This window comes from Taeniopygia guttata, chromosome 2 (assembly GCF_048771995.1).
Source record: "Taeniopygia guttata chromosome 2, bTaeGut7.mat, whole genome shotgun sequence".
In the NCBI taxonomy this organism is placed as follows: Eukaryota; Metazoa; Chordata; class Aves; order Passeriformes; family Estrildidae; genus Taeniopygia; species Taeniopygia guttata.
This window is the reverse complement of record NC_133026.1, coordinates 83,238,599-83,265,433: the sequence shown is the minus strand read 5'-3', so window position 1 is coordinate 83,265,433 and position 26,835 is coordinate 83,238,599. Positions and strand designations below refer to the sequence as shown.

The window sequence follows — 26,835 nt, the reverse complement described above, 5'->3', positions numbered from 1 at the left end:
TGACCATTCATTCCTGGAGCTATGGAAACTGACAGCATGCAGTGGCTTAACCAATCCACATGCAAAATAAATTATGTAGCCTAGCCTATTTATTTTCATAAAGGTGCAAATTAAGATCATGCATGTGGCTCATTACTGCAGCATGTGTCTCAGATGACCAGGGTAATTACTGAACTGTGGTGACTCAGTCAACTTCTACCCATGGCAACAGGGAAATTAGAGATCAATGTTTTGCTTCTGCAAATTTGTGGTTTTGTTTCTTTACATACCGCTAGGACAGGCAGCTGCCTCCCACAGGTACCTGCACGTGTGGGCTTGGAGAGAAGGGCATGGAAGCCAGCATTCTTAGATGTCTGCTGAGGAAATAGAAATTAGGGGGAGACTTGAGGTTGTCAAAGTGAGAGAAGATAAAGTTAAGGATGACTACAGCACACGAAGCGTTATGTTATACACTGGGGTAAATACATAGAAACCGGTATTTTGATCATAATGCAAAAGCCTTGGTAGGCAAAGGTGGGCATTTACAGTGATCTTCCAGTCTTCCAGAAAAGATGAACTTGTCTTTCACTCCTCTGTTACTTGCAAATTATCTGAATGTTTTGAAGTATTTGCAATCTTCCTGGGATGGGGTTTTCTTGCATATGGCAATGCCATCAGCCACATGCACCCGTATTTGCCAAGTCTTGCTAGCTGAGGAAGCAGGTCTCACTTTTGGAAGCAGAGAAACTGCTTACGTCTACTCCATGTGGTTACTGAGCTGGGCAAGACACTTTCTGATGAACACAGTAGGCAGAAATATGAGCTCAAGACTGAAGGGATGGAAGGGTTTGAGGAAAGAGGTGACCATTAAGCAGAACCTGTGTGACTATCACCAAGGCAGCCAGGTGAAATGCCAGGTAAGGCAGAAGCTCGGATCCTCATTTAGGATCTTTACTCAGCCTGCTTGCTCCAGTCTCCCGGTCCCGGTGTTGGCTGCTGGTCTGACCTGCCTCTGCCATCCTCCCACCGTGGCCAGGAAAGCAAGATGACACAAATGGTGAGGAGCAGAGAAACTCCTGAATTACCTGGAGAAGCCAGGCTGTCCAACGCCGGGCACGCTGGGCTGAGGACACACACAGACAGAAGTAGTGCCAGCCAGACTTCCCCGCCTCCAGTCTGGTTTTGCTTTTGCACACAGGTGTAGCAGTCGATATTCTGGGAAAATAATGTAAGGGGGGATATTCCCGAAACAACACACACAGATTTTAAGGCAATACCCATGTTTCCACGAAGACTGTGCCGTTGTGCGCACTGCACCGCACGGGAAGTGAGGCTGATTTTACCATGCTGGGCTCGTTCCGCAGGAGGAAAAGCTGGGGAGAAGCCTGCCTTGCCGTGCCACGGCCCTCCAGCCCCTCTGCCTGACCACAGATGACGCTAATTTTAAAAGTTGTGTGTGCCGCCTACGAGAGAAGAAAAACATGTCCCTGTATGAATAGAAGTGACGAGAAACAGGCCTTAGGTGGTAGAGCCAGGGCTGGGCAGGGTGTGAGGCTGATGAAAAGCCTCCGCTCCCGGCGGGACTTAGTCTCGGGCACACTCGCCTGACAAGCTCTGTGTTTTGCCAAGTTCGTGGCAAAAGAGACGGAGGAGGGTCCTAGGAGCTGGCGCTGGCGGGGGGTTTGTCGCTCCTCTCCCCCGCCTGTTACCCCATACCCCTGTTCCTCTCCCACGCCGTGCCGTGCGCGGCGTGGGCGGCCGCCCTGGCAGTGCCCGCGGGGGCGACCGCCGTGTTGGCGTTTGTGCCGGGCAGTCTCATGGAAACCGGCTCGCAGCGCCCCCGCACTCCCGCGCTGCCCGGGCAGCGGCCGGCCGAGCCCCGCCGCGCCGGCAGCTCGCGCCTGACTCCCGCCCCGCCGTGCCCTGCTGCGGTCTGGCCGGGCAGCCCGGGTGTCAGGGCCCGCGGCGCGGCGTGGCTTTCCTGCCGGCCGGGTAAGGCGGGCAGAGGCCGCCCCGGCAGCGCCGCCCCGGCAGCGCATCCCCGCCAGCAGCCCGCGGCCGGGCTGGGCAGCCGTGGGCGGTGGCGGCCCGGGCAGTGCCGCCTGGCAGCGGGGCGGGGAGCGGGGGAGGTGGGGGCGAGGGCGGCTCTCACTCCTCTACTCTCCTCTCTTCCCTCCCTCTCGGTACCCCCGCCTCCGACCTTCGCCGCTGCCGGGATCGCGGCTTGCACCGGCCCGTCCTCTGAGAAGTGGCGAGGGGGCCCGGCCATGGAGACCCTCGTGCGCCCCGGGGCCAGCAAACCCCCCACCGGGTAAGCTCCCGCCGGGACCCGGGCCGGACCGGCCGCCGCTCCTCTCCACGGGCGGGAGCGGCTCTGGACGGCGACAGCGGCCGTGCTGGCCGGCGGGCCGCGGTGCCTTCCCTCCGTCCCGCCTGTCTCGCTTCCCTCCGGGCGCCGGGCTCGGAGCGGCGCGCAGGTGTCGGCGTCCGGCCCGCTCGGAGCACAGCCCTGGGACGGAGGGGCACGGCGGGGAGCAGGAGGCGGCAGGGCGGTGAGATCGGGTGCAAAAAGGTCAGGAGCAGGAGAACGTGCCTGTTTCGCCTTTGCCCTGCGGGAGGGGCGCCCCGGCACGCTGCCGGCGCTGCCCCTCCGGCTGCGAGACCGAGAGCCGGTTCGGTTCGGGACTTGTTCCCTTCAGGAGGTGGTTCGGGGTGGCGCTGCGGGACGAAGGGCAGCCGCTGCTTATAGCTCCCGACCCGGGCCACCGGGGCTGGAAGGGACACTGGCAGGGAGGGAGCCGGGGCTGCGGCGGGGCTCCGGGCAGACCGTTCCGGCGGAGGGTCCGGGGAGCTCCCGCGGCCGCAGAGGTTCTCACCCATACGCCCGTCTGCCCCAGCTCTAGGGCTCAGCTGCCAAAAGCCTTTGAAAGGTTTATTCAGCCGTCCCAGACGTGGGTCTCAGCCCTACCGCACGGCCGCGGCAGAGGAAGGAAGAGCACTGCCAACCGCGAATTAAAAGTGACCAAAATTGTCCGAGGTTGGTGGGAGACGGCGGTGGCTACTCCTAGTACCTCCTGCCTTGGGTGACAGACGGCGTTCTCGCAGCACTATTGCTAAGTAGCGGTCAGCCCGAGTGAAAACCGCGGGAGGGTTAGGGGTTTTTCAAGAGAACAGACAAGCAGAAGATATGCCAGCAATGGAATTTGTTAGCCCGTTAATTAAACGACGAGAGCAGCAGCACGATGAGGTCCGAAGCGATCTCTTTTGTCAGAGCAAAAGCTGGGGAAGTTTTAAGAGCTGTGCTGTCCGCTCGCTGCAATTTACTGCTCTACTTCACACTGTCTGCGCAGACTGAGACTGTGAGTGCTTCAGCAGCTTTTTTTATTTTTAGTTCTAATGTTTATATCATAAATTTATTTTCAACAAAGTAGGAAATAGCTCTAAGTACGTGCTAGTGGGCTACAGTAGTTTTGTTCAGTTTCATTTCCTTAGTTTGTGTTTAATAGGGAACACAGAAAGCCGTATAGGGAGCAACAAGTGAAGAAAAGATGCCATTGCTAGTACCGTGGTAATGAAACAGTGTGTGCCATGTTTCTTTGACATGCAGAGTATGACATAGTTTGCTGCTCTTTTTGTAAATAAAATGCTTAATTCCAGATGAACTTGAGCCTGTTTGATCGTGACCTTTTAGGCTAATCTTCCAGGAAGAGTGGTAAATGTAAGGTGCTTCCCCCTCTCTGTATTTAGTTGATAGCTGCTTTCTAAAATCCTAATGAAGAGGAGATCTGTAGTGCCAATTTACATGTGTGCTTTGAAGAGTAATTCAGATGCAGTGCTGGCTAAAAATTTGTCTTGATTGCTAGGTATCCAAAGACTCATTAAAAAAATTTAATTTGCAATGGGAATGCACGTCATTGATGCATCTCAGAGAGGACCACTGGGGCCTGTGGGCATTTCTGAATAAAACTCCTGAATCCTTTTGTAACCAGTTTCATCTGTGTAAACTTGTCCACAGCCACACAGACCCAGAAATCACATGCATGAATAGAAGGCATGGTAACTGTATTAACTTCAGTCATATTGCTCCTGACATGGCTCAAGAAGATGAATCCAACCGTAGGGTGCAGATGCACTTGTGATATTGTATAACAAAGTGTGTGGGTGCTAATCTGCTCATGTGGAAGCTGATGGCAACACTGTCATGTGCACCAAGAGGTGACTGCTTGTTTTATCTGAGCTCATTTCAGCCTTGAATTACTTTGTGTTGCCTTTTCTTCCAAGTCAGACCTTCCCAGCCTGGATGTGTCTGCGCTGTTAGCAGAGGACTTCACTGAATGGTTCATAATTCCCTCAGTTGCTGTCATCCATAATGGACACTGGTGGATGTTTGATCCCTAATCAGATTTTACTCACACATTGATGAAATCTGTTAGGGTCAGGAAAGTGCAGCAAGAGCACAGCTTTGTCCTTTTTGGTTTCCATATGAATCCAGACGTGAACTGCATCTGTGGAGTGCGGCTGAGGACCTCTGGCTGTTAATGCCGTTGTGACAGAAATATCTTCCTTTCATGACAGAAGACATGCTATACATGTTTCCAGCTTATTGATTAGCTTAGCTTGCAGTTATGAAAAGAAGGTTAAAATTACTGTAGCTTCAAAATTTTTAAAAAATTTAGGCAGAGGTGTTTTGTCTTTATGAATCATTAACAGCAACATTGTGACCCTCCCTTGTTAAACAGCGAACAAATTTAATGTATCATTTTGTCCAGGGTAGAGCAGCTCTACTGTGTGCTTACACAGATAAATTGATTATGTGTGCTCCACGGTACAGTTCCTTAAGAGGTGCACATTTAAATGAAGGATACTGTTGGGTTTTTGTTTTGTGGTTTTTTTTTTGTTTTCTTTTAAATGGCAAAGGAAAAACTGCAATTTGTACTGGTGTTGCAGGGATTTTCCAGTTATTCAGTTTCAAAAAATTGCAGATTTCAGAACCAATAATTTTATTATTACTGATTGCTAGCCATAACTTTTTCAGAAGCTTTACCAAGTTCATAATGCTTTATTTAATGAATATTTATTTTGGTTTACAAAAGTGAATTTAAGACAATCAGTAGCAACAGTAGAAATGACAATTTACTCTGTGATTATGCAATGGACATTAAAAGACAAATGCACTTCTTTAGTATCTTTCTGTTAGTATCTGGCCTTGTTTCATTAGGGAGAGAAGAGAGAATCTTTTCTGGGTGTTTCAGGTGGTTTCTTGTTTCTTGTTCTTGGCCATAATTTGACATAACAGACATACACTGGTCATAAATGGCACTGCAAGCTCAAGGATCAGTTCTGTTCTGCTCTGTTAGAAACCCTGCAAAAAAGCAGAGCACCTTTCCTGGCCACTAAAGGCATCTTCATCTCCCACAGAAGCCAGAAGTTTATGGATCTATCCTCATGCCTGACAGGTCTGAGCACAGAAAATCTTCCTCTGGAGTCTGGCAAATGTGGGGAAAGCCTCTGTATTAAGCTGGGTGTATGAGTGCTTTCTTTAAGTTGGATCTTTATTTTCCGTGCTTCAACTTCCTTCCCTATCTCACAGGGCCTTATGGTACTAGTGAATACAGGCATATCTTAGCACATCCACTTCAGTGTGACTTTCCTGCTGGATTAAAATGTTCCTGGAAGTCAGATGTGGATGTGAAGCATCAGTAATGTTTACATGCAGAACTGGGGAAAGCAAACCCCCAGCTACAGAGCAAAGCAAGTTGCACATCTCAGCTTGTTGAAACCTTTTCTTACTATTTTACAACTACTACACGTAGCTAAGTGGGCTACTTTGTGAAATTGCACAACCAGCTTTAAAAAAATATTAATATTGTGTTTATGGTTTTATTTTCTTGTCTAAGAAAGCCTGGAGAACATGGTTTTGCACAGAACATCTCTTAGTCTGTGTAACACTAGTTATATCATATTCTTGCTCACCTCCAGGTGTTGCAAATTTAGGGTAAAAATAAATAACATGTAATTAGTTTTTAATTGGAAAGCTGAGCAATTTGTATATGTTTTCTATGTTTTGTATTTATATGAAATTTCTGTGTAATGTGCAAAGTGGTGGATGGCAAAGGGTAATGATTGCAACCAGAAATGTAGAATAGCAGTGTGGTAAAACTGCAGGGTGGTTTGGGTTGAAAGGGACCATAAAGATCATCTCATTCCAATCTCCTGCCATAGGCAGGGACACCTTCCATTAGACCAGATTGCTCAACGTCCCATCCAGTGTGGCCTTGAGCACTAACAGGGATGGGATATGCACAGCTTCTTTGGGCAACCTATGCCAGTGTCTCACCACATGGTAAAAAATTTCTTCCTAATACCTCATTTAAACCTACTTGCTTTTAGCTTAAAGCCATTCCCCCTTCTTCTATCCCTGCACGGTAGCAACTTTCAAGATTGCTGCCTTGACCAGTTGCAAAAAAAAAAAAAAAAAAAAAAAAAAAGACACTTGTTCTTTTGGTGTTGAAATGGTGGTTCATTATTTGTATCTGTATCACTCCTGCAGAATTCAGTCAATTCGCTTCAACGCACTTATATGTCCACCTGAGACAGGGAGCTTCCCTGTGATGCATTTTCCTGGAAGCACAGTCACCATTAACCCTGTCTTCCTCTCAGTCCAGGCCCAAAGTATTTCTTTCTGTGTCAGTGGAGATACATCACATTAAATAAAACTGTGGTAGTAATGACAGAAAAATTGTGCTTGCTATTGCATAGAATGAAACAGGGTGATTTTTTCTGTGTTTGGCACTTCCATATGAATGTAACCATTGAGCTAATATACTGTAACAGATTTGTATTTTCAGCAATCTCAGGATTGCCGAAGCTAAAGATACTAATTGTAAGAGTAAGTCAAATGGAAAGATAAATGCAACACAATCCAGTCCTGACAGCTGTTCTTTCTGAAGTCCAAATTCCTATTTCTTGTATCTTATTTTTCCTTTCCCCCCCACCCCTTTCCATTTCTTTCAGAATCTGCCAGAGTAGAGAATGAAGGTTTTATAAAATCTCTTTCATTTTTGTACTGTCTAAAATATTCAGGATTTGTTTTGATTTTCCCCATCTGCCAGCTGTGTCTCATTATTTTGTTCCTATGGAACCTTTTATATTTTTTCATCTTGCTATTTTATGCTGCTCCTGCCACTGTTAGATGAAACTGAACCTTCTCTTTCTTACTGTCACCTGTCTTAGTTGTTGTTAATGTTCTTTCCCTTGTAATTTCATATTCATTTTTCTTCAGGAAATGAATTTTACAGGAGGTTTTGCTCCTGTAAATTTGCATCTTGGTCAAATTGCTAGTCATCACAGAATCATTACAGTGCTCTGCAGGAATATTTTGATAGGACATATTTTACTTACCACCCCGTCTGGGCTGGCTACACCAGTAACAGTCAAATTCAGGAGTCTGCACTGGAGAAAGGGGCATTAATGACAGTTCAAGTGCTCTCATGGGTACACTTTCAAAGGATGCTGTCCCTTAAAGAAAAACAACTTCCTAAATATTTATATTTAAGTCAGTTCAATAAATACATGGCTTCTCTGTGTGCAGTTAATCTTGCTGGAGAAGTGGTATATTTCTTTTTGTCAAGGAATGCAGATCCCAATGCATGCTTATGGCCAGAACGAAAGATTTTTTTTTCCCTTCAAAGGAATGAGAGTTCTCTTGAATATGTGTATTTATTCTTAATCATCTGTCCTCATGTAGACTTCTGTTGTCACAGACTTGAATTACCTCACAAGCATTTCTAAAGACTTCCTAACAATATTCATTCAATGTAAAGAAATACTTGTAGAAGACTCCATATTATTTATATAGGCAGAAGTGTGAACACATTTACGTGATCAGCTCCAAAAGCAGCCAGGAGACCTGTGACAGAGTTAGGGAAGTACCTCACTTCTCCTGAATTGCAATTCAGTGCCTTAACAAGTGTTCCCCTGTGTCTGGGCTTTAGCTACTCTGTTAGCATCAGCAAACACTTGATTTTCTGGCAACGACTGTGTTCTGTATACTGCAGCTTTTTGTGTTGCTCTGGCATTGTGATTTCCATGAAAATTGACAGTATTCACACTCTAATGCTGCTTCTAAGAGAATGACAGGCCTTTAGAAATAGTTTTTTTCCATAGTGGGTTAAGCCAGTATATGCATGAGAAACTGGGAGCTGGAAAAGACTTAAAATCCATGTTTCCAGCTAAAATTATGATTTAAGGATCGTTTAGAAATGGTTGCATTTCCAGGTCATGAAAATTACAACCCTTTTTAAGGTATGAATCCTCTTAATTTAGAGAGTGTTTCCAGAGCTGTTAGTTGCCCAGTGAGCCAGGCTGCTTATCATTAAATAACTGATGCGGGGAATAGTGTATTTTTGTGATTGTTTGAGCATGAGAGTGTCAGCGATGAGGCAGGGACTGGACCCATGCTAAGGAGTAACTGACAGAGCTGTGTGGCACGGCTGTGCTCTGAGGGCACTGATGCACAGCATCTCATACCCACTTTAGTCCCCTCATACCAGAAACCATGTCTTTTCAGTTTTATTAATCCCTCAGCTAATAAGCTTGCCTCAGGTGCTGTGCATTTGTGCAGAAGAGGTGTAATAACCAGAGAAAGGGGAAAAAATGAATTTGAGGTGGTTTTTCTATGTTCTTTTGTTTATACTATAGATTCTAGATTCAGAGTGTCTATGGGACCATAAAATTAATTTCTTATTCCTGTAAATGTAACATGATATTTGTATGTTAAGCTGTGTTTTGTGTCTTCCTTGGCATGTGTTGTATGGAAGAGAGTTGTCAGTCTTCTTTATAGTTTCAGCGATGAAATGTGAGTTACAAAGCTTTCTCTAGCAGTCAAAAAATGATGCAACCTGGGTACATTGTTTTTTGGACATGGTGAGTATCATTAAAGCTGGTAGGAAAAGTGGAAATGAACAGGTGCACTCTGGCCTGAGGTACTTGCAGGTGTGCAGTAGACAGACTGCATTTTCAGCTTTGGTTCAGTGTTCTCTATTGTCTTGTTTTTATTACATATGGTTGACCTGTGCATAAGTATCTAAAGCTGGTCTGTGAGCTCTTGCGCCTCTTTCTCTCTCAATGTTGCTGTGCTGTATGCAAAGTGGAACAGCTCAGTAAAGTGTGATGGAGAAACCCTCACCTAAGTAATCATCAACCAGGTAATTAGGGAAGCCTCTTACTGAAAACCCATGTTCAAGAATCTACTTGACAAAGGAAGGGCTGAGGATTAAACTTGCAGTAGCTTTTACTACACCAAATTGCTAGGACCACCCTGCATCCTGAAATCCTTCTTTGCATGAGAAGCCAGACAGATGTGAGCCTCAGTATTCCTAAAGCCATTGTGTTGTAGTTGGTGTTTCTGTAGCAAGCTCTTACTAGTGACTCAAAGGTTAGAGAAAATATGGTCTTCCTCAGCTGCACTGGTGTTGTGGTGCTAACAGTGAAAACTTCCTTTGTTCAAAAAATCAAACAAGTAATATGCAAAAGCATCCTTCTGACATGGAATTTGAGCAAGAAAATTACATTTTATATTATCAGTATTCTAAATTTAGCCATACTGCAAGGTTCCAACAGCAAACACCAATCCAAAAGTACTTAATCAGATAAGCGTTACTTTACGTTTTCACCAAGAGTGTGGTTCTGTTTGCCATGCCTACTTTCCTTTCCTGTGTGTTAGGCTCTACTTAAATAAATGAATGCTGATCTCATTGACTGTTACTGGGGAGTTATTGTGAAGTGGAGCAAAAACTGTTGGTTTTCAGTAATCAGGGGTTAATGGCATTGGTTTTTTTGAAGACCACACAAACAGAGATTTAACAATGGTTGATGAGATGCCTTCTAAATTTTCAAATGTTGTTTCAATAAATATTCCTGTTGCCATTCATAGTAAGATGATATAAAACCTGTTTATTTTACTGCTTTTTGGTTATATTTCAGTGTCTTGGTTAGACTGAAGAACAGAAAAATTCAAGGGCCTGAGTACAAGCGCACCACTGATGATCAGTTGTTGCTATCTCCAAAGTCTGGCAGTCATTCCTGTTAGTCTGTTGGTCCCCTTTTCTCTGAAAAGGCATGGTCCTTGTTGGTTTTTTTTTGGTGGGAAGAGGGAAAATATTTCTCCCTTTGTATTTGTGTTACGTGATGCCAGGAGATGGTGTGATGGTGGCTAGAGCAGGAGTTTGTCCTCTGAGATTGTGTGGCGGTCCCCATGCTGTAGTATATGTAAATCCATCAGTTACAGAATCATCTCAGTCAAGGCCAACATCTCCAGGGACACAAGAGAAAAGTTCTGTTTTAGGTTATCTAGATGACTTGTTTTAAATGCTTATTTCTTCCTTCTAGCTCCCTGCATCCCACAGTGGGCATTTTTCAGTGCTCACCCTGGAGATTTGTTGAATGCTGTGACAGCAGTTTTCTGATAAAAGAGAAAATTAACTGGTAAATTCTTCTCAAACCCTTTAAAACACTCATCTTTTGTTGTGTAGAGTTATTTTGTTTATAACAATTTTTCCCTGCATTAGTAGGTTACAAAAGATAAATAAAACTCCAAGTTACTTTACAAAAAAAACCCATATTATTTCATTTTTTTTTCTTGCTTTTGTGCTTAGATGATTTTATTTTCTCCACTTTTTATGTTTGAGGTCATTATCTTGCATAGGCAGCAAAATTACCTCCTAGATAAATACATCAAGCATGGCACGTCTGCTCCTACTGTGCACAGAATGTGTATTTTCCCCCCTGTTTTTGTCTGAGTTTGCCAGGAGGGGAGTCTCCAAAATCAATAAACAGTTTCAGACAAATGGGAAGAAAAAACATTTTCTGTGCTTTTCTTCAGTATCTGCTCCCGTGGCAGTGCTTTATTTCTCAATGTCTCAGCAGTGGTTCAGGGTGTTGAGGAGGGCAATATCTCGGTAGAAATCCAGATTTCTTCTGTTTCTTTTTGTGGTATTGAGTTTTATTTTATTTTTTATTTCTTTTTCTTTTGAATAACTTCTCATGGTACTTTTGGAATCAAGCCCGCTCTTTTATGGATAATAGATAAATTACTGCTGGTTTCCCCAGGGGTACAGCTCACGTTTCAGTGTCAACACAGCTTTCTCTGCTCTAAGGGGGCTGTTCGTGTTGCTTGTGGTTGTTCTGAGGAACGCTTACTGCTAGGATAGGGCTTTCTTCTCGGGAAGGAGGCCAGCCTTTGCCTTCTGCTGTGATTAAAATCTTGATACTGTGACACCTTCAGGTGCTCCTTAGACTGACTCTCCCAGTTCACTAAATACAGATACAATTAGGTCAGATCACATTGCTAAACTGATGGTGTTGTAATTAATGCAGTTATTTATTTTTGTTGCTTTTAATTACCTGTTTTTTTGCTGAGTTGGAGAGTCACTCCATCATGTCACAGAGCAGCATCACATGCTAAAATAATGTTACATTTCCAAATGTGCATAATCTTGTGCTTTCTGAGACATGAGGTCTTTTTTCTGTCTTGTTTTATGGCTTAAGGTCTGTTGTGCAGCTTCATTTCCTGGGTAGTGGCTTGTTCTGAGGCGGACAAACTGGGACTGTCCACTTAGTGAGTCCCCAGCCCTTCATTTATCCAGGGAAGATGCAAATTGTCCAACACTGGGCTGTGTATGGAAGCAGACTTGCCTGAGTCCAGACTGAATAGGGATGATAGGGAGCAACCAGAGTGTGGCAGGAAATCATTCTCCAGCTCCATCAGGTCTTTTGTAAACCAGGAGATATTTTTATTCCAGCTCTTACACTAGCAAGTCAATGATTGCTATCTTCTAATCAAGTCTGTTGTTCCTAGATAAAATGCATTAGTGAAGAATTGTTTCTTCTTATTAAACCTACCTTTTCTGTTCTGAGACAAATACAGACATATCCATGTGTGATGAACACCGGGTCCAGGATCAAACTTAAAATTGAAAGATATCACCATTTACATGAGTCATTACCTAACAGAATTGTATCTTAAGTTCAGAGATTTGTGGATTTTCCAAATTACTTGTGTAGGGAGGAGAAGGATAAAAATTCACACTGCAGTTTTAAATAATACATTTAATTGGATTTTTTTCCCCTTCACCTCAAGTCCTGTAGATTGTACGAACTTTGGAGAACAGTTCAGAAATAGTACCTAAGCACAGCCTTGTTGGTGATTAAACCATGTCATGATGGCAGTGAAGTTGATTTTCTTCCTAACTTCCTAGCAAATACTTGAATTCCCCTTCCAACTTTTACATGGATTTGTAATAAACAAGAGATAACCTTCCTGAAAGAGCAATTAGTTATTCTGCAACAAATATTTACTCTGTTTTCAACTTCACAGGTATCAGGAAACATTATTCCCCCAGAGAACATCGATTATATTTGTGGTGTAGAATTCTTTCTGAAGAAGATAAATCATGAATTTTGGAACTATTTGCTATCAATGGGTGCAAGCTGTTCTTTGATTTCTTGCTTTAATAGTTCTATTTCACAAATAATAATGTCTCAGGTGATTTTAGCACGTGATACCAGGATCAAAATACAGGGTCTTCCCTCTCCTGGCTCAGATGTAGAATTTCTTTCTATTTTTTGTAACATTTACTATCTTCCAGCCCCATATGAGACAAACCAGGAATTTAATTTTTTCTTAGAAGCACTTTTGTTTTTTCATTTTTCCCACTTTAAGTTTTTGTTAAGGCTGTTAGTGTAGTACTGTACAAAGTGACTACTAAGGACTGAGCAGACTCAGAGTCTGTCTGTCCTCATGGTCTACTGTACTCTGTTGGGACAGAGTCAGGGAGTCTGCTTGTACTTGCCAGAGAATGAAGAGCAGCAAAAGCACTGGCTAATTTTTTAATGCAAAATTAGAAATGGCACTTGGATCAGCTGCTCTGAAGCAGCATGAATTTATTTGACCTGTTCAGCATGGAGGAGACTGGGCATGGCTATGCTCCCATTGCCTTAATATTAATGTTTTGAGCTGAAGAGCCCTTTGGGTTTGATCTTGCTCTGCTTCATTTGCCAGGCTGAGATGTGCAAATCCCAAGCAGCTTGGCTGAAATCTCTGGGTCTGCTCCTGCATCAGACAGGTATGAGAGGGACCAACATGGTCATCAGTTGAGCAGATCAGGGTAATACTTGTAGGTGCACACTGATCTTGGTGCTTTACAGGGGTTCAGGTTTATGTCTTATATTACAGTAACAAAATTTGGTATCTCATTATAAAAGGAGGAGGTTGTTTAGGTAAAGATGGGTGAGTGCAGTCCGTACATTCCTCTGTGTGTTCCTTCCTTCTGTAGTTGATTTTCTTTACATGATAATAAACTTCAAAGAGCCATCTTTTCACCAGTATTCTACAACTAAAGATCTCTTGGACACTAACAGTATATTGGGCATACTGATTAAGGGTACAGAGGTCACTTGTTTCTGTTCTCACTTGTTCTTTTGCAAGATCAGCTATTTCTTTTAATTTTTTATAAAGCCTACAGCTTGTCTTGCCATTGCACCAATCGTATTTAAGAGTTCTGCTCAAGTATATAGTTTGTCGTTTATTATTGAGTATTCTCAAATTAGCCATAGATATTTTGGAATGAAATCTTTGCACTCAAGTGGTTAAATACCACACTTTCTGCTATTAAAAATGAGATCCAGGTCTACTGGAAAATATTGTACACATATAAAACTGCCTGAAGTATAAAACCTGTTTATACAGATACCATGGATTTCTTGCCATAAAAAGCACCGTAAATTCCCCGTACTGCTTCATTTTCATAAAGAGTTACTTGAAAAGAAATATTGCTTGCAGTGAGTTGCCAATTATTTATATACTAATTTGCTACCCGAGAATAATTTCAGATTTTTAAATTCAGTTTGGTATTGAAGTGATAGAAAGGAAAAAATCTCTGAAACTACTTCGTACTTTACAGTTTAGCTTAAATTTACTTGGAAAGAAACTGACAATATTGTCTTATTATTTTTTAAAATTTTATTTAATTTCTTTTTTAAGGGCATGAGTTTATCTTTTAATTAAAGTGGTGTATCTGTAAAGAGTCTTGAGTCTTTTTTTTTTAATGTAAATTACCACTCACCTGTATTGTTACAGGACATACAACTCAGTGCTGTATATAGAATATTAAGCTGTTGTCATGCAAACAGTGTCTGTGTGCAAAACTTTGGTGGCAGACTTGAATAGCAGGCTACATACAATGGCTGGGACTAGAAAGCTCTGTTCTGCCATTTGAGAGGACAAGCATGTCAGCCTGCAGTAGAAATCAACCCTTCAAGCAAATGGTCCAGACAGTTGATGAGGGAAAATATATTTCCTTGCTTCTCTTTAAAGCATATCATTGCTGTGTGTAGGAAAGAAAAAAAAAAAAAGAAAGTTCAGTGGCATTTGGCTGTACTATAGGGATGCAGTTGAGACACTAAAAATACTAAAAATACTAAACTACTAAAAATAGTATTGCTTTATCTTCCAGCAATGAGATAATTTTTCTTACAAAATTTGGGGAACTAAGTGAATCGGAGACTTCATGGTACTTTCATCCCTGCTGAGGTACCTGTGATTTATTCCATAATGCTTATCAGAAAAGACCTCAATTTTTCAGAATTAAATTGTGTGGTTGTAGAGAGATCCACACAGGAAGCTGTTTGGGAGGCTTCTTTGTGTGATGTTTGTGAATAGTACCTATAGAACTGCTTGGGAGCGATGTGAGGAAGGATTAGGCTGCAAATGCTCCTGCACAGCTCTAGTCTTGCACACATGCAGGTAGTCTGGGCAGCGAGCCTTCTTATTGATTGGTAGCACAAGGAACAGAAAGCACGTGACTTACTGCTTGTAGAAAGAGATTTTTCTTTTATCCTGCTGGTTTGGTAGGCTCTCTTGGCATTTAAAAGGAAATGTGTGATTATTTTAGGAATCTTTGAAAATTGCAGTATATCTCTGAATTAATGTGTTCATATTTCTCACTGAGTTGCAGATGGGAACTGTGATTTGGGCAACATATGTTGATTAATACTGGAAATAAATGATCCCCTGTGGGACCTTGCGTCTGGAGCCACTATGTCCACTGAGTCGTACAGCTGTGCTGATCTTTTCAGAATTGTTCTGCAATCTATTTACTTCAAACAAATGTTGCAGTCATGGATGGATTTATGAGGATAATGATCTGACAGCCCATGCCAGCTTATAGATTATAAAATTTTCTGTACACAGGGAAACCCCATGTTCACCAATTAAACTCTCCTTATATAGAGAGAAGTGGTACTGCTGTGTTCCTCAAAATACATATAGAAGATAAGAGGGGAGGAAAATAATTTTTATTGCTGCACAGTAGGATGCAGGCCTGTTGACACCAGATGCAGACTCAAAATTGCCCAAAATTCTCTATTGGCTTGTATAGTACAGTCAGTGTGTTTCTGTGGTTTGGCAGTGTTGTCTGCAGATTTCACAAGTGGTGGAGTTCGATCTTCATGGGGTTTTTTTCTTAAGTATGTGTATGTTCCTGGGAGCTCAGGGTAAACAGATCTCACTTGGAAAAACACTTGGAAAAAATGAAACTGTGCCTTGTTAGTGAAGACTATTCTTCCTGACCTTTTTTATTAATTCTTTCTAGCAAGTTTTTAATTTTGTGGCATGACAGAAGAGAACTGTGTCCTTGAATTTGTACCTGTTGCAAAGTTATCGTTGCTTGAGGGCTGCGTTATACAAGCATTGGAAGGAGTTCTCTTTGCCATGGCTTGTCATCTGACAGCCATGTTCTGCTTGGTCTTGTGCTCCTTGGTCCTTTCAGGTCTCATCTGCAAGCCTGTATTTCTCAGCAAAGCTCTGATTCCCCACACTTGAGGCAGCACTTTGGTCTTCTAAAATTGTCCTTACAATGACAGTGGGCCAGAAAGTCACAAACTGAGCAGACCCACGGCACAGCAGGGCATATATAAAGGAAAGTTTTTGAAGGAAGTTTTCAAAGTCCACAGCTGCATAAATTGCTTTTCTCAAGCTGCTTGTTTATTTTGTTTTTTTTCCCCTGACACATTTCAGTTCTCTCTGTTGTCTTCTTTCACCAAGCATTACTGTCCTGCAGAAGAAAAAAGGGAAAAAATGTTATTAATGAAATAGCCAGGTATTTTTTTATTTGTGTAGGCATAGTAATAATCATAAAATTTTACATGTTTAGATATAAATTTTACAACCAGTGTATTGTAAAAAACAGCTACACCCTATTGATTTATGCTTATAGATAGGATATAGGCAGGAATAGAATTAGTATTTTTTCTCACTTAATCTAATTCCAGCTGTTTTCAAACTCAGACAATAACAGTGTATTTTTTACTGTATACCTTTGTAATTACATAAAACTGATAACAAGCTATATGACCTCTGCAAACAGATCTAAGTATTACCATCAATTCATTTATTATGTCTAAATATGTCACTGTGCTTAAATCAGTCTATAATTCATAATGTGCCATCTTTATTGCTTTTTACATAAAGAAATGTATTGTAATTGAACAGTACATCAATGAACACTTAAATGAGATAACTGAGTATGTGTTAATGTACTTATTTTTTACAGTGAAAATGTTTTCCCTTCTTAATAGCATTTAATACTTAATTCCATTATTTTTTTCTATAACAAAGTAAAATTTGCATGTGCATTGTCAAAATGTCACAAAATATGTATATACAGATTGAATAGACAGAGTTCTGTTGCTTTAGTAATTCAGTATATTACCTTTTTCACCCTGTCTCAAAACCTGCTAATAATGAAAACAAGTGAATGTTGTGTAACTTTATGATATGGTTATATAAGTCAGGAAGTTCAGTTTTAATAATGAAATTAAATACAATATGCAAACAGTAGGGACCTTTTTATCTACAAAACCAACTTAGTCTTGAGTGAAAGTTCCAAACTTTACTGCTGGCAGTTTGCTTTCAGCTTTGCTGGAAAATTAATGTTTTAATGACCTAATCCAGTTTTGAAAAAAATGTACCCTTGTGAAAATATGAGATTTTTCACTTATACCACAAAAATACCTGTCATATCTCTAAATTTTTTGCTTCTAAGTGAAAAATTCTAGTTTAAATAAACTGCGGCAAGTTGTCTTTTACGGAAGGGAGAAGGTAAAAAAAATTTTCTTTTCTTACAGATAAAGGTTAATAGCTTTTTTCCCCTCTTTCAAATTTTCCCTGAAATGACCAAATCAAAAAGACTTTTGTTTTATGAAACCTGCTTTTGATTAAGTTGATTTGGTTTTATTTACCTACTTAATCTGAACCATGCTTCTTCCTTATCGTGTAAAGTCGCTTACTGTTGCTAAATATATCCGTGTATTTTAAAGAAGCAAAGCTGTGCGTGAGTACGACCCATTCAGAGCGGGGTTGTAGGGTAGGGAGGGACCTGCTGGTAACCCGAGAGCGAGAGCAGATGCTAAATTAGCAGCTGGATCGTTAGTAATGAGTCCACAAGTGTCTGCTGGGAAATGATCTTCTTTGGGCGCATGTAGCGTGGGTGTGTGGGCTATTCAGAGTTTCTAGCATCTAGTTGCTCTCTACCCGTGACTCAAAGGAAAGTCATGGAGCCATGAGGACTTTTATTTTTGAAGTGACTGACAACTTGTTTTTATTGAAAGTACAGGCTGCATCTATAAATTATCATTATTGTGCACCATTTTCTACTAGGACACACAATTTGAAAATAATTGGAAGGGCAAGGAGATTGCTGGCAGTATTTAGTTACAAAGTGAAAACCACAAAAGGTCTGTGCAAATAACAAAAGCAAATAGCATTATAAGGGCATCATTAATAAACCCAGGGTTACATTCATTTTCACCGTTAATATAAACAGGTATTAACCACTGACTATAGTCAGAAGTAGTTGAGATTACAACTGGATGAGATTCTAGAATGTGACCAAGGACTGTCAGATGATGTGATTTTAGTGGTGGCCAAGCAGGAAAATCCAAATAAAAAATCATGAGGTAAAGAGGTAAGAGAGCTGTAAGAAAAGTGCTGAGGAATCATATTGAAAATCAATGAATTTCTTTATATCTTAAGCTAATGATTATGAAAATATGTGCTTTGCAGCTTACCTTTACTCCATATTGAAGAGCATGTTTAGGTTAGGTTTTTTTAAGCTTATAATTTGGTGAGGATGATTCAATTTTGTAGTATAAACAGATACAAAAATGATACAGATATGTAGCAACATGATAGATGCATATCATGGTCCTAATGTCACCAAAAGGTTTTGTGACTTTTTTTGCTGTTGTTGATCAGGGGGCAAAAGCCTTATTATGAAAGGGAAACAAGCCTTCCAACTGAGAAGTGTGATTCTGCTTACTTGTGACAGCCTTATCATGGGCACAAAGTGAGTTTGTGGTGTTTTAAGGCAATGACTCTGATCTAATCCTCCAATAAAAACCAAGCAAAAAAATCCTCAGATGGACCCCTTCCAGACTCATGTCTGGACACCCACGCAGCAGTGATTTAACGTATGAAGGTGCTATAGCCTACTCAGTTATCCTTCTCTGGTAATTCCACTCCAGTATCAGGTCAAACTGAAGGTCAGTCAAAAGTTAAGGTTTTGGGGCTGGCAGTGAGGTTTTCAGTTAGGTGTTAGGAAGGATCGGAAAGACGATTCTAATAGAAGTCCCTCTCTAGATACAAACTTCTTGGCTATTTTGGTGAGGGATGCACAGGACAGGACTACAGCCCTGACTTTCTGGGAAAAGATGAAGAAGAAACATTCAAATAATTGTTTTCATTTGAAAATCCTTTTCTGCTTAACAGCCCAGCACCTACTAGATTTTTCCTCCTTTTTCTTCTGCAGAGTTAAGCATCTGTGTGAAAGACAGGGAACAATTTACAGTCAGTACAGTTTTGTGTGAGTACAGAAATGCCCTCCCCCAATCCCCAAAATGCACAGCCAGTTTTGGATTGTGTAGTGGTTATCTATATTAGCCTAAATATGGAAATATGTTGAATTCATGTAACTTGTCAGAAAAGGACAGATACATTGCTTATATTTGAATGTGTATATGTATACAAACACTACATTATCAAGTTGTAATTGACATGTTAATGCTTTGGTATAATAGTGCATATGTGTGAAGGCCATATAATGTTATGCAGTTCTAAGTACAAGCATGGGGGTGGGTTTATTTTGGGAAAAGGGAAAACAGAGGTTACACTCTGGTAGCTTTTTTTCAGGGAAATTAAGAAGTGTGATTCTTCAGTTGCCTTTTGGCAAGGAATTGCTTTTCCATCTTTGTACACAACTGTAATATAGCATTAATGGAAAAACAGAGTAGTTTGGTGTAAATCCTCCAGACAGTACATCCCATTCTAGTAGGGATTTAAAAATGTTCTGCTGCATAGCTGATATGTTGGTTGAGATTGCTGTTGCATAGCAGCTGGGATGGAAAAGGCAGAGTTAGGCAGTTCTTTGTGATCACCAGGCAAAGAGCAGCTACAGGTTTGGTGTTTGGAATATTTTTTAATTTTTAAAAAATCTGTTACATAATATAACATATTCTTAAAAGATATTAGCGTCTCCCCCATACAGCAGTTTACTGTGAGCCTTTGTCACTAGCAAAGTCACTAACCTGTCTAACAATTATGTTATCTTTATAAGCAGGACTTAGATATTCAGGACCTATTTGGTCTAGTTTGCCTCAGTTTTTTTGTACCAGTGTGCCTCATTTTCTAGTGCTTCCTGATAGCCTCGGTGATGTGTGATAATGACAACATGAAAGATCTGCAAAGCTTCAGATAACTCTCCTGTAATTTTGTGGCAGAATCCTGCCCATAGCATGTATAGGGAAGAAAGCAACCATAAGCTTCACTCTTTGCTAATTTATGTAATTGCAAATCAGGGGTATTTCAGTCTAAACTAGTGATTTTTGAGACACATAGCCACTGTTTTTCATGAAATGTAAACCTTTAATACAGTATTTTAACATAAATTGTACAGTAATTTTTAAAAAGGCTGATTAACACAGAGAAAATATTTATAATTTATGATAACTTGGTGTCGGTGGTGATTGTGGGAACTAGTCTGGAAGAGATAACCTGTCTGAGGCTTTGGTCTCCAACCCTGAGCTGGCGTTGTGTACAAGAGCCAGTGAGGACAGTTAAGGAGTCTGCAGAACAAACTTTTTTAACATCATGTAGGCATGACCTTAAACAGCATTTGGGATTAAATTGTTTACTTAGGAATAAGCATATTCTGTCAAATGTTATGCCCTTTGAAACTGTGGTTAAAACAGACTCCACTTCTGAAGTGAGTGATTGAAGTAAAGTGTTTCTTTGGATTTCTAAGTAAAGACCTGAAGGCTGCTTCAGTGCAGCATCTTCTGGGAGAGAGGCAGCCCAGAAATCATTGCAAATGTGTGGTTTGATGCCTCCTAGATTTGATGCCTCCTATATCCTTAAGACTATGTTCTAGTACCTTTGCCACTGCAGAACCTAAAATACCTCGGGTACAAGTTAGAGGAGCCCCTTGAAAAACTTTATTTGTACATCCAAACTTCAATCCAAACATCAATCTTCTTTTTAATTTTTTTTCAGCAAACCATTTGTGTTTGATTTGCAGTGAGAATTATCTTCCCCTAGTGTATGGCCAACATATCTTTATAAAACTTGCTTGCAGATCAGAATTATAAGACTCAGAAATGCAGTCAGTTCATGTCCCTGTGACAGGTAAATTCTGCAACTGAGGGTGTAACTGCGGGTGTCCCAACTGTGTGAAGTCAGGTGCTGTACAGAGAACATCTTCCTGTATCTGTGTTGCATCTTGCTGGTTGTGGATAGGGCATGAGTGATGCAGTCACACAGTTCTGTGACTGCAACACTAAATTAAAACACAACAGTACCAAGAAAAATTCAGTCTAGTCCAGCTCTGCTACAAAAAAAAGGAGAAAGAGTCTCTTACTGCATATCTTCTGGTTTATATATTCCTTTTATTATAGTATTGTCCTGGACTCTGACCACACAGTAGGCATTGGTAAGAGATGAGCGAAGTTGATGTTTTTTGACCTTGACAGTAGATTTTTCCAACAGATCCAGGTGTTGGCAAATATGTTCTGAGCATTCAGACAAAATCCTTTTTTTTTTTTTTTAACTCATGTGAATGGAGGTATTGAAGACTGAAGTAAAAAACTGGAGAGTTTATGCTATCTCTGAGTTCGAGTTCTGTTTAAGTTTTTGTGGCACAGGACAAAGAGCCTTGGTGTGATGAAAGGACATAAAGAAATGCTTGTTAAAAGGTGTTCAGTCCATATGCTTTCAATCCATAAAGGAGGCCCTGCAGATAGCCCCTCCTTAACGGTGGTCCGCTGCATGTTTTAACAAAGGTCAAGTACCATGAAGCCTTTCTCCTCCTGCCAATGTGTGTTATCCCCTGTCAAGTCTGCTTTCCACTCTGTCTCTCCTGCTGCCTACACCTACCTCTCAGCCTCTGTCCTGCTTGTGCCGAGCTGTGTCTGTCAGGCTGCACCCTGCCAAGTCTCTGCTTTGACTCGGCTGCCTTACAGGAAAGCCCATTGCTGCTGGCTCCTGACCGCTCGGCCAGGTTAATGAGTGCCTGTGCTGAGCAGGCAGGTGTAAAAAGAGTCTGATTCTGCGTGCTGAATTATTCTTGGCCAAAGTGTTTCAAAGATAACACAGGTGTTCCCACTTATAAACCCACTTCAGAGGGGAGGGTGTGAGCAGGTTTAAAAGAAGCAGGGCATAAGCAAGGCAAATCCTGTGCATTTCTGTGGCATTGGCATCCCATGAGACCTGACCAAAAGAGATGCATTGATTCAAGTTGTATAAGCTGAGGTTTGGCTCTGAGAGGGAATTCCTTCTTCCATTTTTACTTTTTTTTTTTTTTTTTTTTTTTTTTTTTTTTTCTGGGGGTGGGGGAAGGTAGCAGTGGGGGCATTTTCCTTTCCTATCCTTGTTGACTGCATACAGAGGAGCTGTTCTAATTTAGCTACCAGATCAGCTGCAAATATAAATCCATGATCAAGAAAAGCAAAAGAGGGCTCTGGTCCCTCTACGGAAGTCGTTTCTCCTTCATTGCCCTGAGAGGATAAATGAAGGAGGCGAGACACTTAGCAGTTTGAATTAAGCTGCTCTTTGGAGTGATTTTACACAAAACCCTCTCTAGGCAGATCACATGGTGTGCTATATCTATCTGAAAATTAAAATACTGTAACAGAGTGAGTGTCATAAATATACAACTTCATACAGGTTGTTTAAGAAAATAAAGGTGGCACACATGTCTGGGTTTTATATTTGAAGAAACATGTAGTGATACACCCAAGGTAACAAGAGAAGGAAATCTATCTTTCTGCTTTTTCACTCACAGTTCAGTTGTGATTCTCAACTTTCAGATTACTACTGCTTTTTGTGCCAGTTTCTGTGGCAGATAGGTGGGTACAGATGCTGACTTGCAGGTTTGTGTTGAAATAAAGTGGTGAAGGCATGAAGGGAGGGGTTCAAAAGCAGGCTGCTGCTTGTAACAACGCATGTGCCTTAGATCCTCGAAGTATGTGGAATTTTGATTTGATCCTCTGACTGGAAAGGATAGTTAAAAGCAGAGATTTTACAGGTGGTGTCACTTGACAGTTTTGATTTGATGGGATGTGAAAGGAGATGGATAGCTAGCACTAGAGACCATATGCACTAGTTAGCACTAGAGACCACGAAACAGAGAGGCAATTTTTGCCCAGTGTCTCTCAGTGACACTGCTATGAAAAGTTAGGGATTTTATTTTTTGGTGTTGAATCTTTTTATGAGGAAACATAAATACCTTTTCTTTAACTTTTTAAGATACTGTTTTCACTTCAAAAAAACAAAGTACATGTTCTGTGTATTTACTAAGGTATGATATTGAGTTGACTGTCCTTAATGCCAAATTTTCATTATCAAATACCAAAGTACAGATTACCTTTGAGATTGTGACAGCTGGGGACCATAAACTTCATACAGAAACACGAAGTTTGGGAGCATTTCTAAAGTGGCAGTTTTCTCTATTTAGTCTTGAGACCAAACTGATAATGGGAGGAAATGTGGAGCTCATTTCCAAGGATTAAATCAGACTGATAGGAGCAAGGTTACTTTGCCCATAGCAAAATATCAGTGTCTATTCTGTTGTAAATTTATAATAATATAACATATATGAAAAAAAATACTTAAGTGGGATTCCTTTTTGGTTCTCAGCAATAGCTCATTCATTACCTCATTATGATCTGGGAATCCTCCTTTTAGCATATGGTGTCCATAGGTGCTTGCATGTGCTTCGCTTGCTATGTGTTTTCTTGGTGAATTCACAATCCAACAGCTGTTACTGTGAAAAAGCAATTACTGCCTTTTATTTTTAATGAATACTGCAACATGCCAACGAGGTTCTTGAGTTTTCAAGAACATTGTCTCATGCTGGATAGATGTCAGACTCCTTCCATTAGTCACTATTTCAGCCCCTCTGCTAGCGTAATGTCTAATGTTTCTTAAATGCAAGATATAGCAATAGAATAGGAAAGAGTAGTTTGTTTGAGGATATTCCTGAGTGCAGAAAGTGTTAATGCTTTTTTTCCCCTTCTTTGAAGCTCATATTCAAACCTGAGTATTCACTTGGTTTTTGTCATAGTAGTTGGCATCAGATAGAGAGATTGTGAGATATCATGGAATATGATACTGATTGACTTCAGGTCAACCACTGGCAATGCCAGGATGTTCTGCTCATCTAGAACAGAACAGAAAAGGAGTTCAGGATATCTATTCAAGAATTAAAAAGAGATGAGTAAATTGATGTGACAAAAAAATTTCTTTTCTAAAACAACCTATATGAAGTTTTATATTTATGACATTTATCCTATACAAGTATTTTTATTTTCAGATAGATATAGCATACCATGTGATCTACCTAGGGAGTGGTTTGTGTGAAATCACTCCAAACTGCAACTTAATTCAAGTTGATATGAGGAAAAACTGATGTGAGGAAAACAGCCACTGCTTTGGGATCTCTGGATCAGACTGTAGAATGACTGATGTAATAGTAAGCATTTTTCTGTCAGGAAGTTGAATATGCCTAAGGCATCTGGTTTTATTCCATCAATTTATTATTTTCTGCAACATGCTGCATAAGCCCTCTATAGTCACTGTAAAAAACCTGCTTCCACTTTTCTTGTTCCAAAATGGGATACTGTGGAATATTTATGGTATATGCAACAAGAGTAGAGACAGTGGTTTTTTTTTTTTCTTTGCAGACAATGCCTTATTTGTGATACTGAAGATTAGCTTTCAATGAAGATTAGCTTTCAACAGATTACTGAAAAAAAGAACAGATACACTGTGTATCTGGCAGTACTTGATTTCCCTGCAGACACTTTTCAGCTGGAAAGCATGGCCCTTTAGACAGCCTTTGGATAAGTCTGGATAGAGTGTTAAAGCCATTCTTAAAAAATAATTAAAAATATTAGTCAGTTGTTTTAAACTGAAGGCTGACTTGCAGAATGACAAATTTCTCAGTATTAATTAATGAAAATATCTGTAGGTTGGGTTCAGAGAACCCCAACTCTGAATCCCTCTGCATGCTCAAAGCAGCAAATCTAGAGGTTCATACTTCTATCTCTTCCAGCAGCCCTGCTGTTGCTTTTTGGAGAGAGTAGGCATTTGTTCCCTGCTCTTCTCAATTTCTGAATTCTCAATTTCAACTTCCTTACATGTTTTTAATTATATTGGTGGCAACAATTAATGCTCATGAATTTTGCTGAAAATGTAAAATGTGACTCCTTATTATGACACAGATAATTAATAGAAGTAAAGTGTGATGAGAGTGGTTCAGGAGCAATGGATAGTGTAAAATAATGACCTTTTTCAGAAGAAGGGGAGTATATTCTCTTTCTTGCTTCCCAACTGGATTTAGGCTTTTTCATAATTTTATCAGTGTTTTAGCTTTATAGTACTCCAGTTTTTAAGCATACCTTCTTACCAACAGTTGCCAAAATAGGTTCAATCTGGCAGACCACGTCTTTCTCCTTTTATTTCTTTCTTTTATTTTATTTTTATTTTCTTTGTTTCTGCAAGTTAATTTTTTTCTTCCCCCCCCCCCCCCCAGTTTGTACAAATATGGCTTTCACATTTATTCCTTTTCTCCTGATGCCTTCCACTCTGAAGATGTGATTAATGTGCTACTATTCAGTCCCAGGCTAGATTTTACAAGAGTAACATTACTGCTGTTGTTTCTTGGATTTACTATAAAATCAGGAAATGATCATGAGAAATCATCTACTCCTTTCCATTTGCTAAGTTAAAATAAAACACTATAAATACTTGTAATACATATTTGCTTACATTTTTAAATTACAGACACTTTTAGCTCTATTGGTGTTATGGTAAGTGGAAACAGTTTAAAATCTCCATGACTTATCCATGGTTTTCTTTCATATATTTTGTGTGCATGGGTTTTTTTAATAGAAAAATATAAAAGTTCTCATTTTCACTAACAGTATGCCAAAGAGACGTTGCTTAGAAATAAACTTTGGCAATAGGATATGTATGTTAAAGACATACATATGGAAGCAGGCTGTTTCATTGGATAAGGAAGGGTTATCTATTTGATGTAATGGACAATGCTGATTCGCACACCAAGGGAATTAAACATTTATCAGTTCTATTTCTCTAAGGATTGTTACAAAATCAGCCAGACAGTTGTTCCCCCAGGCCCACAGTTAGCCCAGACGCCTTTTGTGATTCGATTAAGTTCATTCTCTAATGATGGCGCAATTAGCGCAGTTTTGCCAGAGGAAAGGGGATTTCTCTTTTGGCTCCTGTATTTGTTTTCCACCGTGAACAATAAGAAGGCAAGAGCTAAAAATAGTGTTTAGAATATCACTATTTAAAAAGGCAGTCGGAGCGTCCCCTCTGACACGCCGGAATAGCGCGGGGCGCGGGCAGCTCCGGCCGGGCTGGGCTCAGGTCGAGGGAAAGGAGGAGGAGGAGGAGGCGGAGGCAGAGCTCCCCCAGGCGACGCCTGAGCCTCTCCGCCCCCTCTGCTCCCTGGCTGAGCAAACGCCCACCCGTGTTCATTCCTTAAAAATGCCGGCAGCGGCAAGCAGACGTTTGGTATCGATATGAAAAATTACCTTTTTTTTTTTTTTTTCTCCTCCTAAGAGAAACAACAGGTTTTAAAGATTCGAAAACAGAAGCGATGGTGTAAACTGAGCATTAAAGAAGGCTGGAGCGCCTCAACTGTGAAGAACGGGCAGAGACGGGTTGGGGTCGTTTAGGCTAGGGAAGAGATGGCTCCAGGGAGACCTTATAGCACCTTCAGGACCTGAAGAGGGTTTAAAGGAGATCTGGACAAGGACTTTTTACAAGGTCGTGTAGTCATAGTACAAGGAGAAATAGATTCAAACTGAAAAAGAGTAGGTTTGTATTGGATATTAGCAAAAATTCTTTGCTGTGGGGGTGGTGAAGCACTGGTACAGGTTGCCCAAAGAAGTTATGAATGCCCCATCCTGGCAAGTGTTCAAGGAAAGGCTGGATGGAGCTCTGAGCAACCTGGTTTGGGGAAGATGTCCTTGCCCATAGCAGGAATGTTGGAAGAATCATAGAATCATCAGGTTTGGAAGAGACCTTCAAGCTCAGTCAATCCAGCTGTCCACCCAGTCCTATCACCACAACCCCTTAACCCAGCACCAGGTCCAGACATCTCTTGAACATCTGCAGGGACGAGGAATCTACCACCTCCCTGGGCAACCTATTCCAATGCCTGATGATCCTAACAGTGAATCTTTAATTTTAATCTCTCCTGTCTCATTTTAAGGCCG

The 26,835-nt window shown here is 41.0% G+C and overlaps 1 protein-coding gene across 15 annotated transcripts in view; it reads left to right on the top strand.

Annotated features, from left to right (window-relative positions):
• The window catches only part of COBL (cordon-bleu WH2 repeat protein), a 164,988-nt gene that overhangs the window by 4,408 nt on the left and 133,745 nt on the right, over window positions 1–26,835 (top strand). For 11 of the 15 annotated variants that reach the window (XM_030265750.4, XM_030265748.4, XM_030265752.4 and 8 more), the window contains exon 1: window positions 1,982–2,290. The exons of 1 other annotated variant lie outside the window; for it this stretch is intronic. In XM_030265750.4, coding sequence (XP_030121610.4) covers window positions 2,247–2,290 — 44 coding nt within the window. In that variant the 5' untranslated portion in view covers window positions 1,982–2,246. 3 more of the 15 variants (XM_072924361.1, XM_072924366.1, XM_072924362.1) reach the window with 3 other exon arrangements.